At 40.1% G+C, this 15,982-nt stretch overlaps 1 protein-coding gene across 3 annotated transcripts in view; it reads left to right on the forward strand.

Annotated features, from left to right (window-relative positions):
• The first annotated feature begins 317 nt into the window (after positions 1-317).
• Positions 318-15,982, forward strand: part of Prkdc (protein kinase, DNA-activated, catalytic subunit) — a 170,654-nt gene continuing 154,989 nt past the window's right edge. Inside the window, exons 1-11 of one of the 3 annotated variants that reach the window (XM_075970668.1) lie at positions 318-638; positions 3,514-3,590; positions 3,691-3,783; positions 5,108-5,182; positions 5,864-5,972; positions 6,651-6,763; positions 6,863-6,962; positions 8,479-8,534; positions 8,614-8,644; positions 10,026-10,183; positions 14,625-14,771. In XM_075970668.1, coding sequence (XP_075826783.1) covers positions 461-638; positions 3,514-3,590; positions 3,691-3,783; positions 5,108-5,182; positions 5,864-5,972; positions 6,651-6,763; positions 6,863-6,962; positions 8,479-8,534; positions 8,614-8,644; positions 10,026-10,183; positions 14,625-14,771 — 1,137 coding nt within the window. In that variant the 5' untranslated portion in view covers positions 318-460. The remainder of the gene's footprint in view (positions 639-3,513; positions 3,591-3,690; positions 3,784-5,107; positions 5,183-5,863; positions 5,973-6,650; positions 6,764-6,862; positions 6,963-8,478; positions 8,535-8,613; positions 8,645-10,025; positions 10,184-14,624; positions 14,772-15,982) is intronic. The other 2 variants (XM_075970658.1, XM_075970648.1) reach the window with 2 other exon arrangements.

Genomic DNA, 15,982 nt, shown 5'->3' on the forward strand with positions numbered 1-15,982 from the left:
GAAGGCGCCACTCTGCGCCCTCGGCATGGGGTGGGCGTGACCTGAGAGGACGTTCTCGGCCAATCACAGAGGCAGACTCTCGTAGCTCCGCCTCCGGGAAGCACCAACACCGCCCGCAGGGGAGTTGTAGGCGGACGTCTCGGTGGAAGAGCGGCGGCCTCACCCTGTCCACCCCTCCCCTCCGATGGGCTAGTCTGCAGCAGGACCGCGCTTTGGCGGGAAACCCGCGGCGGGCTGGTCCCTCTCCTGCCTGCGGCGTGTTTACGTCTGCAGCGTTCCAAGTACAGTGCACGCTCTTGTGGTACCTCGCTCGGTTAGACTGACAGGTTTCTGTCCCCTTGATTTCCGAGGTGCACAAGTCAGGCGCGGCGTAGGGTCAGGCCTGTGGGTGTGCGCGCTCACCCTTCCTGCTGGAGTACGAGCGAGCGCTCCCGCCGGGACTTTCGGGGCCTCGTCGCACATGCGCGAAGCGGGTGCTGGCGCTATGGCGGACGCGGGAGCCGGTGTCCGCGGCTGGCTGCAGCAACTGCAGGAGTTTGTGTCCGCGCCGGATCGCTGCAGCGCTGCGGGCGCCAGTTATCAGCTGATCCATGGCCTGGGGCAGGAGTGCGTGCTGAGCACTAGCTCCGCAGTGCTGGGTGGGTACGGGGCGTGGGGGGGCCCGCCTGTCAGAGGTCTCAGCGCTTCTCTGCCCTGGTGTAGCACGGTCTTGTGAAGTCTGGGATCTGCGGCTGTGTAACTGCTCTCTTTTCCTAGTATCTGAAAACCGGTGTTGGAAAACAGCCCCCAAGTTTGGCAGTGGTTTCTAGCCAAAGTTGGAGGAAAGTACATCTTAATCTCGTCTGAACTCACATTTACAAAACCCTTTTTCCCCCGTTGCATCATGTTTTCCGAATAATTGCAAAAATTACTGAAAGCCATGCTGTTGTTTTGATTTTTCTTTTTGAGTTAGGGGCTTCCTGTGTAGCCCAAGCTAGTCTGGAAACAACCTTCAGGTGCTGAGATTCTATATGCGAAGTCCCTCGCTTGCCTTGTTCCTTTTAACTTTACGCAATGTCTGCATGATAACTTAATTTTCTTTGTGGAAATGCCTCATTTCAGCATATTCATTTCAGTTATTTTGTTCTAGCCCAGACTGGCCTCCAGCTTGTGGTCTTCCTACCTTTTTGACTTCTGCCCCTTTCCCCAAGTGCTAGGATTACAGGCATGGGCTACTATGGTCAGATAGTAGTCATGCCGCCCCCCCCCCCCCCCGCCCCAGTACTTATTTTTATTGTGTGTGTACTCAGGTTCAGGTGCCTTTGGATGCTCTAGAGCTTGAGTTGCAAGTGGTTACCAGACCCTAGACATCGGTGCTCAGAACTGAACTCTGGTCCTCTAGAAGAATAGTGCTCTTAATCACTGGTCTGGGTCTCCAGATAGTGTTTTTATGTTTAAACCTGAGGGCTGGCAGCTCAGTGATGGAGCATAGGCTGTGGGTTTAGTCCCTGGTACTACCACAAAAAAACAAAATTGATTACATTGTGGGTAAAGACCATGTTCCTTTCTCTTTCTCTCTTTCTTTCTTCCTTTCTTTCTTTCTTTCTTTCTTTCTTTCTTTCTTTCTTTCTTTCTTTCTTTCTTTCTTTCTTTCCCAGGACAGGGTTTCTCTGTAGCTCTTGTTTTGTAGACCAGGCTTGGCCTTGAACTCACAGAGTTCCACCTTCCTTGTGCCTCCTCAAGTGGGATTAAAGGCTTGCACCACCGCCCTTTAGCCTGTGTTGTGTTCCTTTCTGAAACACACATATGTAAGCCTTTTATATCAGTGCAGATCTCTGAGTTCCAGGCCAGCTAGGACTACATAGTGAGACCCAGTTTTTGTTTTTTAACAAAAAAGTAAACAAAACTTTGAACAAGATGCTGTATGGTAACAATATGTTGTCAAGGACCTAGTGATAATGGAGAAGACAGAATGTAAAAAACTAACATTTAATTGCCTTCTGTTTTCGGCGTTTCAAGGTTAGAATTTATCGTTGGGGAATGACCTCTTTGATCTTAAAGCAGTTCCAGCTTAATATACGTTATATTGAAAGATTATAGATGTCAATCTCTTTCTGCTACAATGACCACTGCAAGCATTTCTTGGTCATGGTCTGTCTCTATAGCCCAGGCTCCTCTGTAACTGCATCTCCTGTGTTCATACCCCACATACTAGGATTACAAGGCTCGGACACCTGTGCTCTAAAGCTTACTGATTTTTATTTTATTTATTTATTTATTTTGGTTTTTCGAAACAGGGTTTCTCTGTAGCTTTGGAGCCTGTCCTGGAACTCCCTTTGTAGACCAGGCTGGCCTCGAACTCACAGAGATCCGCCTGCCTCTGCCTCCCGAGTGCTGGGATTAAAGGCGTGCGCCACCACCGCCAGGCTAGCTTACTGATTTTAAATAGTAGAACTCATCCTAAATACTACGATCAGAAGCTGGATGGGTCTCACCAAGCTAGATCGAAGATATTCAGGCAGACTTTTTGTCTGAAGGGTCTAGGAGACAAGCCATTTTTTCCTTTCTTTAGAGTATAAGACTTAAGGTCCTATTTCTTTGCTGGTGAGTCTTGCTTTTAAAATGTGCCCACTTCCCTTGACTTGTAGCCTCATCTTCAGAGCAGTAGCAAGCAGCATGCTGAGCCCATCCTGCAAAGTGCCTGAATCTCTCCTGAAAGATTCCCTACTGTGTATTTTCTGAGTTGGTTTTTTTGTTGTTTTGTTTTGTTTTGTTTTGTTTTCTTTTTTCTTTCTTTTTTTTTTTTTTTTTGGATTTTTCGAGACAGGGTTTCTCAGTAGGTTTTTTTGATTCCTGTCCTGGAACTAACTCTTGTAGACCAGGCTGGCCTCGAACTCACAGAGATCCACCTGCCTCTGCCTCCCAAGTGCTGGGATTAAAGGCATGCGCCACCACCGCCCGGCTCTGAGTTGCTTTTTTGAGACAGGGTTTCTCTGTGTAGTCCTGGTTATCCTGGAACTCGCTTTGTAGACCAGCCTAGCCTGGAACTCACTGAGATCCTCCTGCCTCTGCCTCTGCTGGGTTAAGTGCTCCACCAGGGCCTGGTTCTCTTTTTCTTCATCCTCTCCTTTTGTTTTTATGTAGATAGTCTTTTCTCAAGCTGGTCTGACTTCCACTTTTAAGGCCTCATATAATAACATTGGATCCACCAGATAGAGTATTATATCACCGTTTTAAGGTCACCCTCATTCATTGTAACCTTTGTTACCTTGTAAAGTTGATTTCCAGAAGTTAGATATCACAGAGAAGACTGGGCATCTGATGGAGGATGGGAGAAAGTTTTATTTTGTCTACTTTATCTTAGTAGAACAACATCCGGAACTTTCTGTTTTCATTGCTTCAAAATAATAGCCTCATGTTAGTTTTTAATACTTGCAAAAGTACCTTGAAAACCAGGCAGTGCTTTCAGGGGTCTTTTATAAAATGTTTCTTGGCACTTCTAATTTTTTTTCTCCATCCTGCGCCCCTCCCCAGCATTGCAGGTTTCCTTAGTATTTTCCAAAGAGTTTGGTTTGCTTGTATTTGTCCGGAAGTCACTTGGCATTGATGAAGTGAGTACAAGCCTTTCCTTCCATTTTGTCTCTTCTATCTTCCTCTTTGTTGGAGTGGCTTATTCTTACCCAAATTTTGTATTTATTTCTTATATTATAGTTTCGTGATTGTAGAGAAGAAGCCCTAAAATTTTTGTGTCTTTTCTTAGAGAAAATTGACCAGAAGGTCACGCATTATTCTCTTGATGTAAAGGTAAGGAAAAAGAAAAATCAAAACTCATATATGCTAGCTTCAATTTTAACCTAGAACTTAGACTCTTGTTTATGCTTTTTTATTGGTGTTTACTCATTTCAGCTTGATTATGTTAGGAAGTCTCAGTCGTGGTGTTAATATTTATAAAATGTGTCACAGTTTACAAGGGTATTTGATAATAGCTTTTTTGCTTACTTTTACCAGAATTCTGTGGAGATTTTTCTTTTCACGTTTGGTGCTTAGGATAGCACCCGGTCACTTGGCATGCTAGGCAAGCCCTCTACTGTTGAATTTCTTTTCTAGTCTTTCTCTGAGTACCTTTGGTAACTTTTAATTTTTTTTTAAAGGTTGTATTTACTTTTATTTATTTTTTGTGTGTGAACGTTTTGCCTGTGTGTATATTTTTATGTGTGCCATGAGTGTGTATGTACACTCGGAAGTTACAGTAATGGCTCTGAGTTATTCTGAGTGCTGGGAACCAAACCCGAGTCCTCTGGGAAAGCAGCAGTGCTCCACCCCCTGAGCCATCAGCTCTCCAGCCCCCCCCCCCCATGTGTTAATGCTTTTTTGCCCTCTCTTGCTTTCTTTTGTATCAGTGTGTTGTATGAGTTAACTCAAACTCCTGTGCTCAGGTAATTGTGAGTAGCTGGGCCTGTAATTTGTTTCTTGATGTAACATGTATATAGTACATGTATGTAGAAAGAAGTAATGCACTTTTGTTTTCTAATTTTTTTCAAATTCTTACTGAAGCCTCATCTTTGTTTTTTTTTTATTTTTTTATTTTTTGCGACAGGGTTTCTCTGTAGCTTTAGAGCCTGTCCTGGAACTAGCTCTTGTGGACCAGGCTGGCTTCGAACTCAGAGATCTGCCTGCCTCTGCCTCCCTAGTGCTGGGGTTAAAGGCATGCACCACCACTGTCCGGCTTATCTGTTTGTATTTTTAACAAAGCAACCATAGCATATTGAGTTGGAGTTGTCAGTAATTTTTTTGTTTTTATTTCTTTTTGGTTCTTCAAGTCAGGGTTTTTCTCTGTAGCACTGTCTGTCCCGGAATTCACTATGTAGACCAGACTGGTCTTGAACTCTCAAGTGCTAAAATAAAAGGCATGCACCACAACTGCCCAACCTAATTTTCAGTAATTTTTAATGTGTATATTTATATACTCTATTATGCTTTTAAGGGTTAATTTATAAATTTTATTATATTACATATTGGTATTACCCCTCATAGATAACAGTTTTACCTATATTTAAATCTTAGTTCTTAAAGTTATATTGGTGATTTTTGTCTCCTTTTGAATGACATATTTTGTTTTGAATCCTAGAATACTTGTACCAGTGTTTATACAAAAGATAGAACTGCTAAGTGTAAAATTGCAGCCCTAGACCTTCTGATTAAGGTAATTTTATATTTCTAAGTAATATGTTTTTATTGTTAAGTTTGTAACAAAAGTGGAAATTTGAGTTCTGTTGAGGTGGGAGTTTAGGGGAGGATGGAGTTGTGATTATGTGAAGGGCACGTATATTTTGTAGCCACCATCTGGCAGCACAATGGTGTTTTGTTCATATTTTCCTGAGTAGTAAGAGAAGAATTTGAAGTTGTCAGGGTAGTAAAGAGAAACTTAGCTGAGAATTTCCTGCTTTCCACTTGTCACACTTGCTGCCTGTGGTGGGATCCAATGCAGTTTATTAGGCGTGCCCAGAGAGCACTCTGTGTTTCAGTGAGGTTTTCCTGAAACCCTAGTAGGGAGGGGCTCATTTTCACTTTTAATTTTCTCCCTTGGCATTCTGGCTTAGAATTGCTTTGGACTTGGTTGGTCTGTGATCCTGAGTGCCCGTGAAGAAGTCGTTCTAGCCGTGTTATTACTGTGTGAGGAAGCTGAAATTAAGTTTGGACTTGCTTTCCCTGTGGTCTCCTACTGATCACTCCAGCCCCACGTCCCCAGATTTCAGAGCAGGAGTCATTGCAGAGAGACCCAGGGCAGATCTGCGGGAGGCCAGGATTCCGAAGCCTTGTTGAAGCAGAGGTTGTCTTTTGTTTATTTTCCTCTTTAGAAAAATTCTCATTTGTGTTCTTATAGTTACTTAAGACACTGAGAAGTTCTAGAATCATGGATGAGTTTAAGATTGGAGAATTATTTAACAAGTTTTATGGAGAACTTGCATCAAAATCAAGACTAACTGATACAGGTGAGATGTTATTTTCAAATATTTTCACAAGTTAACATTAACGAACCATTAATTTCCTCAATAAAGGTCTTTTGCTAAAGAATAGCACAATGGAAGCAAACAAAAGGGTTCCTTAAATATAATTTAACTTATAGAAAGAGATTAAGAGGGGCTGGAGAGATGGCTCAGTGGTTAAGAGCACTGGCTGCTCTTCCAGAGGTCCTGAGTTCAATTCCCAGCAACCACATAGTGGCTCACAACCATCTGTAATGAGATCTGGTGCCCACCTCTGGTGTGCAGGCATACATGGAGGCAGAATGTTGTATGCATAATAAATAAATAAATCTTTTAAAAAAAAAGAAAGAGATTAAGATAAAACTTGGGGAAGAATTTTATGAAAAACCTAGGTATTTTGTGTTTTACTATAAAATTACTTTAAAAATTTAAAAATACTTTTGTGAATGTGTAGGTGCGTGTTTGAGGTCAGAGTACAGTTGGAGGGAGTCAGTTCTCTCCTTCCTGAGTGGGTTAGGGACTGAGGTTAGGTTTGGCAGCCAGTGCCTTTACTCACTGAGCTATCTGGCTGGCCCTGAAAACATTTTGACTTGATCGTCCTCTATTTTCTTATTCATACATTTATGTTAATTTTACTTATTTAAATGTAGTTTTAGGTTTCATTTATCTGATTTTATTTTTCAGTTTTAGAAAAAATCTATGAGCTCCTGGGAATATTAGGCGAAGTTCATCCTAGTGAAATGATAAGTCATTCAGAAAACCTGTTCCGGGCTTTTCTGGGAGAACTCAAGACCCAGGTATAACCTGACCCTGCCTCATGACAGTATACCTCCACAGTCTTGTTTGTTTTTCTTTTGTTTTCGTTTTGTAATATCTTCCTTAAAACGTCCTTTTAGATGACATCGACAGTAAGAGAACCTAGATTTCCTGTTCTGGCTGGCTGTCTAAAAGGGCTGTCCTCGCTTCTGTGCAACTTCACCAAGTCCGTGGAGGAAGGTATTGCCAGACTTTGATTCTCTTTCTAGTGCTGAGACCTTGTCTCAAAAGCAAGGACAAATTCTGCTTTATGCTATAACCTAGATAGTAGCGATATCCTAAGACTATTAAGAAATAAGCCAATCAAAAAACAAAACACAGGGGCTGGAGAGATGGCTCAGAGGTTAAGAACACTGGCTGCTCTTACAGAGGTTCTGAGTTCAATTCCCAGCAACCACATGGTGGCTCATAACCATCTACAATGAGATCTGGTACCTTCTTCTGGCATGCAGGCATGAACCCTGTATACGTAATAAATAAATAAGATCTAAAAAAAAAAGCTAATCTAAAAAAAAAACCACACGACATATAGCTCCACTTAGAGTAAGAAAGTATAGGGACAGGATGTAGGAGTTTCTGGGAGCTGCGAAGGGTGGAGGTGGGGCTAGTTTTCAGTGGTGCAGGATGAAAACATTTTAGGTGTAGAAATTTAGGTGATGTTACACACTAGAGTGAAAATATTTAATGCGACTATATTGTATCTTTACACATTTTTAAAATGATGACTTTTATGCAGATTTTTACCACATTAGAAATAGGTAGGAGGATGTTTGTACAGGAAGCATCCACGAGACTGGAGGATGTATGTGAGAGGAGGTAGGAGGAGGAGGCTGCAAGGCCAAGTCAGACCTCCCTGGATGGTGGCAGTCCAGTCCCCTCTACACTGGGGGTACCTGTTGCTTTTATGACTGCAGGTTGTGTTTATAGTTACTTTGTTTCCCTTGTTCTTAAAACCAATTTACTGTAGTTGGTTTTGTTTCATTTTAGTTTTTTTCACACTGGCTTATAAAGAAATAGAACTTTATATGAATTTCCACACGTTAGTTGATTCTCACTGTTTCTCTCATCTCTGTCTCTTGCCCCTTCTCCCACTGTGCACTCCTTTTTTTAAAAAATAATTTGTTTATTTTATTTTATGTGAATTGGTATTCTGCCTACATATTTGTCCTTGACTGAATCACTTCTTTTAATCTTCCAGTTTTTGAAGAAGCCATAGTCTCCCTTTTTGTAGCTGAGAAAGTTGAAGCTCTGAGAGATTATGTAACGTGGGCGTTGATTTAGCTCCTGTGCTCACACATTAGTTATTCCATGTTCCTCTCCCCAGACGCTGTAACAACTCGCAGCTCTAGCTCAGTCAAGTGATGTTGAGAAGTTACCCTGAAATTGTAGATTTGTGCAGCTACTGGAAATATCCATTGGTCTTAAGAAAAGCTGTCGGACTGGAGAGATGGCTCAGAGGTTAAGAGCATTGCCTTCTCTTCCAAAGGTCCTGAGTTCAATTCCCAGCAACCACATGGTGGCTCACAACCATGTGATGGGGTCTGGTACCCTCTTCTGGCCTGCTGGCATACACTCAGACAAAATATTGTATACATAATATATATATAGAAAGAAAAGCTGTCGCTTGCAAATTTTGATAAAGAGTATAAATAGTGTTACGATGCTTTAACAGCTTTATTTTGTTGTTTTTCCCTAGATCCCCAGACTTCAAGGGAGATCTTTGGTTTCGCACTAAAAGCAATCCGTCCACAGGTAGTATTAATATTTCTCTCTAAGTCTTTCACAGTTCGGACTTGTGATTTCCAAATAATGATTTTTTTTTCTCCACTAGATCGAGATGAAGCGATACGCTGTGCCCTTGGGTAAGGTTCTTTGTTTAAGAAAATAAGAGTTTAAATTACTTAAGTTAACATCTTGAGTAAGGTTTTGTGTAAGCTAGAATGAAGGCAAATACAAAAGTGTCTGATGTTTCACATGTCAGTATTTACAATGAAGCTTTAAGACTTCATTAATGAAGACTAGTTTAAGCAGTAAACTCTTAACTGGGATCACTTTCACTGTACATGATTTAAACATACATATATTATATATACATATATATATATACACATATATACATATATATATATATATATACACATCTATATTTGTTAGGTGCTGACTGAATGGTTCAGTGAGGAAAGGTCCTTGACCCCAAGCTTAGCGAACTGAGTTCTATGCCCAGGTCATGTAGCGACAGAATAGTGCTGGCCCCTGCAAATTGTCCTTCTGACCTGTGCAGGTGCACACACGCAAATGCAATAATAAATTTTTAAAAAAGAATACATATTTAATGTTAGTGTAATTAGAGTCAGTGATCAAAAATATGTTTGAAATCCATGTAGAAAAGAATTTTAAATATTTTTTAAAAAAATGTATGTTAGACTCATTCAGGAGATTCAAGCTTTATTTTGTTATTGTTATTGAGACATGGTTTCATGTTGCCTAGGGTGATTTTTTTCTCTCTCATTTTTTTTTTTTTTTTCCAGGACAGGGTTTCTCTGTGTAGCTTTGGAGCCTGTCCTGGAACTCGCTCTGCAGACTAGGCTGGTCTCAAACTTTCAGAGATCTGCCTGCCTCTGCCTCCTGAGTACTGGGATTAGAGGTGTGTGCCACCACCCCCAGTGCCTAGGGTGACCTTTAACCTCATTATGTAGCTGATGACTTCCATTTTCCTAGTGCTGAGATTACAGGCATGTGTGCCGTAACTTGTTTATGCTATGCTAACTACCAGACCCAGGGCCTTATACGTCCTAAGCAAGCACTCTGCCAACTGAGCTGCTTCCTCAGCCCATAGGCTGCTTGATTTTGCTGTGAGCTGATGAATCCAGATCCTATTCCTGACCCTGTTTGGTGCCAGGTCATGAGCCTAAGTCAGTGTAGAGACTGGGAACATTAGAGGGCACTTTGAGATCACCAGATTATTTTAGGGTAATGTACTGTGTTTGTTTGTGTTTTGAAACAGGGTCTCTCTATGTAGGCCTGCCTGTCCTGGAACTTACTGTGTAAACAAGGCTGGGCTCAAAGTCAGAGAGATCTGCTTGCCTCTGCCTCCTGAGTACTTAAAGGTGTGCATCACTGTGCCTGGCTATATAAAATCTTGAGTATTTTTTTTTAACTTTTAGCATATATAGGAAGCTTTCTTAATTCTCTTTTCTGGCTTTTGTTGACCTGTTTGAAATGGGATGTATTTTGAATTTGCAGCTGGTCTGCGCTTACTTACCCTGCATGCATCTCAATTTACTACCTGCCTTCTGGACAACTATATTACTCTATTTGAAGTTCTGTCGAAGTGGTGCAGCCACACAAATGTGGAATTAAAGAAAGCTGCGCATTCAGCCCTGGAGTCCTTCCTGAAACAGGTACTTCAGATTCAACTTTTGTTAAAAGCTTCCCCAAAAGAACTAAATTCCAATCTTGTGCCTACATATTTGAAAATAATTGGTAACATGATCTGTTTAGTTCCTACAGCATCTGCAGCAGGAAGCTTTGCTATTGCTCTGCCATGAGTGCTAGCTAGACCGAACAAAAGAGCCTGGATAATTTGAGCTTGATCAAAACTCTGTAGGGCATCTTGCTAGGTGCTGAGGAAGCAGGCACTTTGGCCTGCTTGGAGCAAAGTTTTGCTTGGATCACTGTTAGTGAAAATAGGTTACTGAAAATGGGTTAGTAGGGTCGGGCATAGTGGGGTACAACTTTAATCCCATCATTCAGGAGGCAGAGGCAGGCAGATCTCTGAGTTTGAGGCCAACTTGGTCTACAATGCAGATTCCAGGATAGCTAGGGCCACATAGACTGTTAAAAAAGGAAAAAAAGAAAGAAAGAAAGAAAGAAAGAAAGAAAGAAAGAAAGAAAGAAAGAAAGAAAGAAAGAAAAGATAAGTCATAGTTAACTTCACAGGCTTTGAATGATTGCATAGCTCCTTCTCATACTATGAGAGCTGGTTTTTAGGGAGGAGGCTTCCAGGCTAGGTACAGCTTTATTCCTCCAAATCCTGTGTCTGAAGTATATCATGTCTTTAGCAATAGGGACTTACCTTCAGTTTTTTCAATTTCTGGGAGGGCATCAGCAACAGCCTATAATTGCTCTTGGGGTCTCTTGGACTCCCCTGAATGACAATTAAAAATGACTGTTCCCATGCCTAGCTCTGGGATTTCTGTTAGTTTGTGTCTTTGAGAGGGGAGCACTGCCAGCCTAAGTGGAGTACCTCATTTAAATTGGGTGCCCCTGGCTTTTCAAACATCTGTAGTGTCGTTTATCCTTCTCCCCCTATACTGCCCTCCTTTCCCCCTCATAGCATCTGTCTGTTCTATTACCCCCTCTTCAGAGCCCCATACTCCATCCCTAGTCCCTCTTTACTCTCTTGGTATCTGTGGTTACTCCAGGTTATATACTCAGATTTAAAGATTCTGAACGAAAGTCCACAAATAAGAGAAAACATGGAGCATTTATCTTTCTGGATTTTTTTTATTACTTAGTGTAATATTTTCTGGTTCCGTCCATTGTCCTGCAAATTTGATTTTCTTTATAACTGAATAGAATCATGTATGAACTATATTATCATTCTCCATTAATCAGTTGAGGACATTTACGTTGTTTCCATTCCTTAACTACTGTGACTGGAATGACAGCTAACGTGACTGAACAAGGCCTTTGGGTTTCTATTAACATGTCTTTTGAGTGAAAGAAAGGCCAAAGCCAAACCTCTGGTCATATCCCAGCGATATGTTAAACTTTGTAGGCCAGTATCCAATTTTCCCGAGTGGTTGTACCATTTTATCTTGCCACCAATAATAGTGCACATGAGTCCTAGTTATCCCTTTTCAGCCAGACATGGTTATATTATTTTATTGTGGTTTTAATTTAGCAGTTTAACTGGCCACTAGCCATTCTTAAACCTGGCTTTGGCAAGTATTTCTTCCCATATTTCATTCATTTTAAAATTTCATTTGTATGTCTTTGATTGTTAGGGTTTCTTGTTGCTTGTAGGATTTATATGTGTGTCCCTAGCAGGCCTGAACTGTGTAGACTTTGCTGACCTTTGTTAAAGGCACAGAGATCCATCTGCGTCTGTCTCCTTAGTACTGGGATTAAGGGTGTGTGCCGCCATCCCCAGCCTTTGTTTATGAGTTTTAAGAGTTTTCTGCATATTCTGGATAAAAACCCTTTCTGAAAGTTGTGAATAAGTTTTCCTCTGTTGCTTACTTTTTTGTTGTTAAACAGCACATCTCTGAGTAGAAGTTTTAAATTTTCAAGACGGATATCAAATTTAACAGTTTTAAACTGGCTCCTTTTTTTTTATTTGTTTTTTGAGACAGGGTTTTTGTCCGTGTAGCCCTGGCTGTCCTGGAACTAATTTTGTAGACCAGACTGGCTTTGAACTCGGAGATCTGCCTGCATCTGCCTCCTAAGGGATTAAAGGAGTGTGCTATTGTCAACTGGCTCTGGCTTCTTTTGATGCCCTATAATTTTCTTCTGTTTTCTGTAGAAAGTTTTACAGTTTATAACTTTTGCACTTATATTTGGGTCTGTAATCCATTTTGGATCACTTTTGTATATGGGCTAAAGCAAGAGTAATACTGCTTCATCCACTCCCATTTGTTGTTTCCATCACCACTTGAAAACATCATTTTTTTTTCTGTCCTTTTAACCTTTGTCAAAAATTACTTGACTTATGTTTGTGCATCTTTCTGGACTCTTAATTTGCTGCATGAGTCTTTGATTTCTTCAAGCTAGGTAGTAGACATCTGCCAACTTTTCTTCTTTTCCATTATTATTTTAGCTATGATATGTACAATTTTGAATATAAGTATCCTATGGGAAAGAAATTTTTCTTTTTTTCATTCCGTCTATATAAAGTTCATATAAGAAAACATTGTGAGTTAGTTACATACAATTTAAATATGTATAAGTGTATAGATATATACATATATTTGTATTTGTGTGTGTGTATATGTGTGTATAAAGAAGACTAGGTATTGTGGTTTATGCTTGTCATCCCAGCCCAGGGAAGAGGAGGCCAGTCAGCTTGAGCTAATCAAAACAATAAACAACCAGCCAACCAACAAAAGTACAGAAAAGGCTGATCAAATCTGATATCCTACAACCAAGAAAAAATCATTTCACATTTTGGTGACCATTTTTTTTCTCTCTTCCCTTTTTCTCCTGATACCTTTACATAAGGAAATATTATTTGTACTTTTTGTAGCTTCAAGGTTTTCCCAGCATCCCAGCATTGAAATGTTTTGCTAATAGTACGTTGAGACTTACATGACTAATTTTTAATAGTAGTGTAATGTGTCATTATGAACCATGATGTTATAAACTGTCCTTTATCTTGTGGGATAATTAATTTTAAATTTTTTGCTGTTATAAGTGAAAATAATTGGATAGAAGTCATGAAAAGGACAGAATCTAGTACTAAATTAGTGAGAACTTAAGTGATAAATATCTTATGGTAAGATGAAAATCTTTTTGGTAATTATGATTATCTAATTATTTTTTGGATGTTACTGTTTTGTTCTGCCAGAAGCTTTTATTCTTTAGTCCAGGATGACCTGAATCTAGGCCTTGAACTCTTAGCAGCCCTAGCAGTCAGCCTCCCAAGTGCTAGGATTAGTGTGAGCCACTATGGCTGGCTTAATTATTAACTTGGGAAACGTGTTCATAGCATACTTTGTGGAAGAAAAGTTCTTCCAGCAGTATGTGATAATTCCATATCAGGTATAATGGCTTTGAGAACAATGGGGGAGCGTATTGTTAAGTTAGTGATGGAAGTAGTGGATTTTCTCACTCTGTCTTTGATAGTTACCTAGATTGTTTACACACTTGAGCAGAGTTTGTGCTAAAATTAGGAATGCTGATTTGAACCCCCGTGTTCTTGAACATAGGCTGTTGTTTCCTGTTCGTGTTACCTAGTTGTGCTGCCTAGTTTTTATGTCAGCTCGATACAAACTAGGGTCATCTGGGAAGAAGGGATCATAATTGAGAAAACTCTGTAAGTTTGGCCCTTAGGCAAGTCCGTCGGGCTTTTCTTGATTGATAATTGATGTGGGAAAGCCCAGCTCTTTGTGGGCAATGCCACCCTTGGCCAGGTGGTCCTGGGGTGTATAAGAAAACAAACAGAGCAAGCCAGGTGAAGAAAACTAGTAAGCAGCACTACTCCATGACCTCTGCGTCACTTCCTGCCTGCACACTACTGTTCTGTTGGGGTTCCTGCCCTGACTTCCCTCAGTGATGTGAAGGTGTAAGCAGAAATAAACCCTTTCCTCCCAAAATTGTGTTTGGTCATGATGTTTTTCACAGCAGTAGAATCCCTGACTAAGACAACAATGATCTCAACTATCTTTTCTCTTCATGCACTTAGTTTTAATATCTCTTGTAGCTGGGTCTTAAAAATACCTGAAATGGGTTTGATGGCTTAGTGGGTAAAGACGCCACTAAGTTCAGTAACCGGGACACACTCGGTGGGACTGCCATAGTTTGTCTTGCTACCTCCACACAAACACACTGAAGTATGTGTACCGACAAAAAAGTAAATAAATGTAGCTAAGAAAAATATTAAATGTGAAATGCCCTTTTTGATCATCTTCTTTTCCTTTTTCTTGGCAAAAATACATCACATACAAAGTAGCCTTAGCTAAGAAACTGTCTTTTCTGAACCGATGTTAGCTAAGTACGTTGAAGCAGAGGGTTCTGACTAAAAGCAATCAAATATAATTACAATATTATCTTAATAGTCATATTTGTTTAGGTCCTTTGGTTATTAAATGTTTCTAAAGAGCAAATGTCCTAAAATTACAGATTTCATTTACTGTGGCAGAAGATGCAGAGTTACACAGGAGTCAGCTGCAGTACTTCATGGAACAGTTCTATGGAATCATCAGAAATGCGGATTCAAACAACAAGGAGTTATCCATTGCTATTCGTGGATATGGACTATTTGCAGGAGTATGTTTCACTAGTTTACTGTATTTTATGTTTTTGGTTTTGCTTAATTATTTACAGGACTATAACACTGCATTTTTTAAATAGCGTGCTGTGCTTGTGTTGATATTATTGGTACTTGTTCTACTAACAGTTCAATTTTCAGTGTTTACTGTGTACATGCATTATCTCAGATCCCCATAGCTCACTGACTAGATGAGTTATTTGTCCATTTTCTACAAGAAAAAGCCAAGACCAAGAAATGTCAGCTAACTTTTTAAAAGCTACCCTAAATTGGTAGAATAAAAGACATAAATCTTATTTAAGGTTTATACATGCCTATAATTTCAGTGCAAGAAACAGGCAAGGGAATTAATAGTTTGTGGTCAGCCTGGACTATATAGAACTCTAGGTCAGCCTAGGTCATCTAAACACATTTAGGAGATGGTTAACAACCTAAAAGTTCAGATACTAACAAACAAATAAAACTCCACATAAATTCAGTTCTGGATGGTAGAAACATTGTATTTTCATTTTGTACTCTGCAGCCCCCTATTATACAGTAAAACTATGGTTTTCACTTAAAGTTTTAGACAGATGTTCTTAGGACAGAAAGATGTATTTAAGAATTCAGGTGTATTCCAACTTATAATCCAGGCTTCAGGAAGCATAGACAGGGAAATTGCTACAGAATGAAGAACAACCTGGGTTGCATACTAAATTCAAAGATAGCATACGCTTTATCCACCAACCCCCACCATCCCATAAAGGATAACTCTAGTTATTTCTGTGATAATTTGCTTCTAAGAAAACTAGTTTCCTGTCTCTTTTTCCATCAGTATCTTCTTTCTTATTCTTCTTTCCTTTCTTTCCCCTCTTCATTCTCTGTCTTTTATTCTTCATCTCATTTGTTTGCTGTTTGCAGCTCTAATTCAGAGACAGATAAGGCAGTGTGTGGGAAGCCTCTTGCTAGAGTGATAAGCCTTACAGGGCCAGTGCATAGCGAGGCCTGCCTTTTAAACAGAGGCTAGACCATAGTTAACAACGTGTAGAAGTAACTCTTTAGGGTGGGAATACACATTTTTATGAAAAGCATAAGATACAGTATTTTATGTACAGTAAGATAAGTAAACAGCTTGCTAATATTCAGCAGTTTAAATTGCTTGGTAATATTCAGCAGTTTATAATCATGTGTCATAACATGACATTTTAGGTGCCTTTGTTTTGATGCTGAT

The sequence above is a fragment of the Microtus pennsylvanicus genome, chromosome 1 (assembly GCF_037038515.1).
Source record: "Microtus pennsylvanicus isolate mMicPen1 chromosome 1, mMicPen1.hap1, whole genome shotgun sequence".
Taxonomy (NCBI): domain Eukaryota; kingdom Metazoa; phylum Chordata; class Mammalia; order Rodentia; family Cricetidae; genus Microtus; species Microtus pennsylvanicus.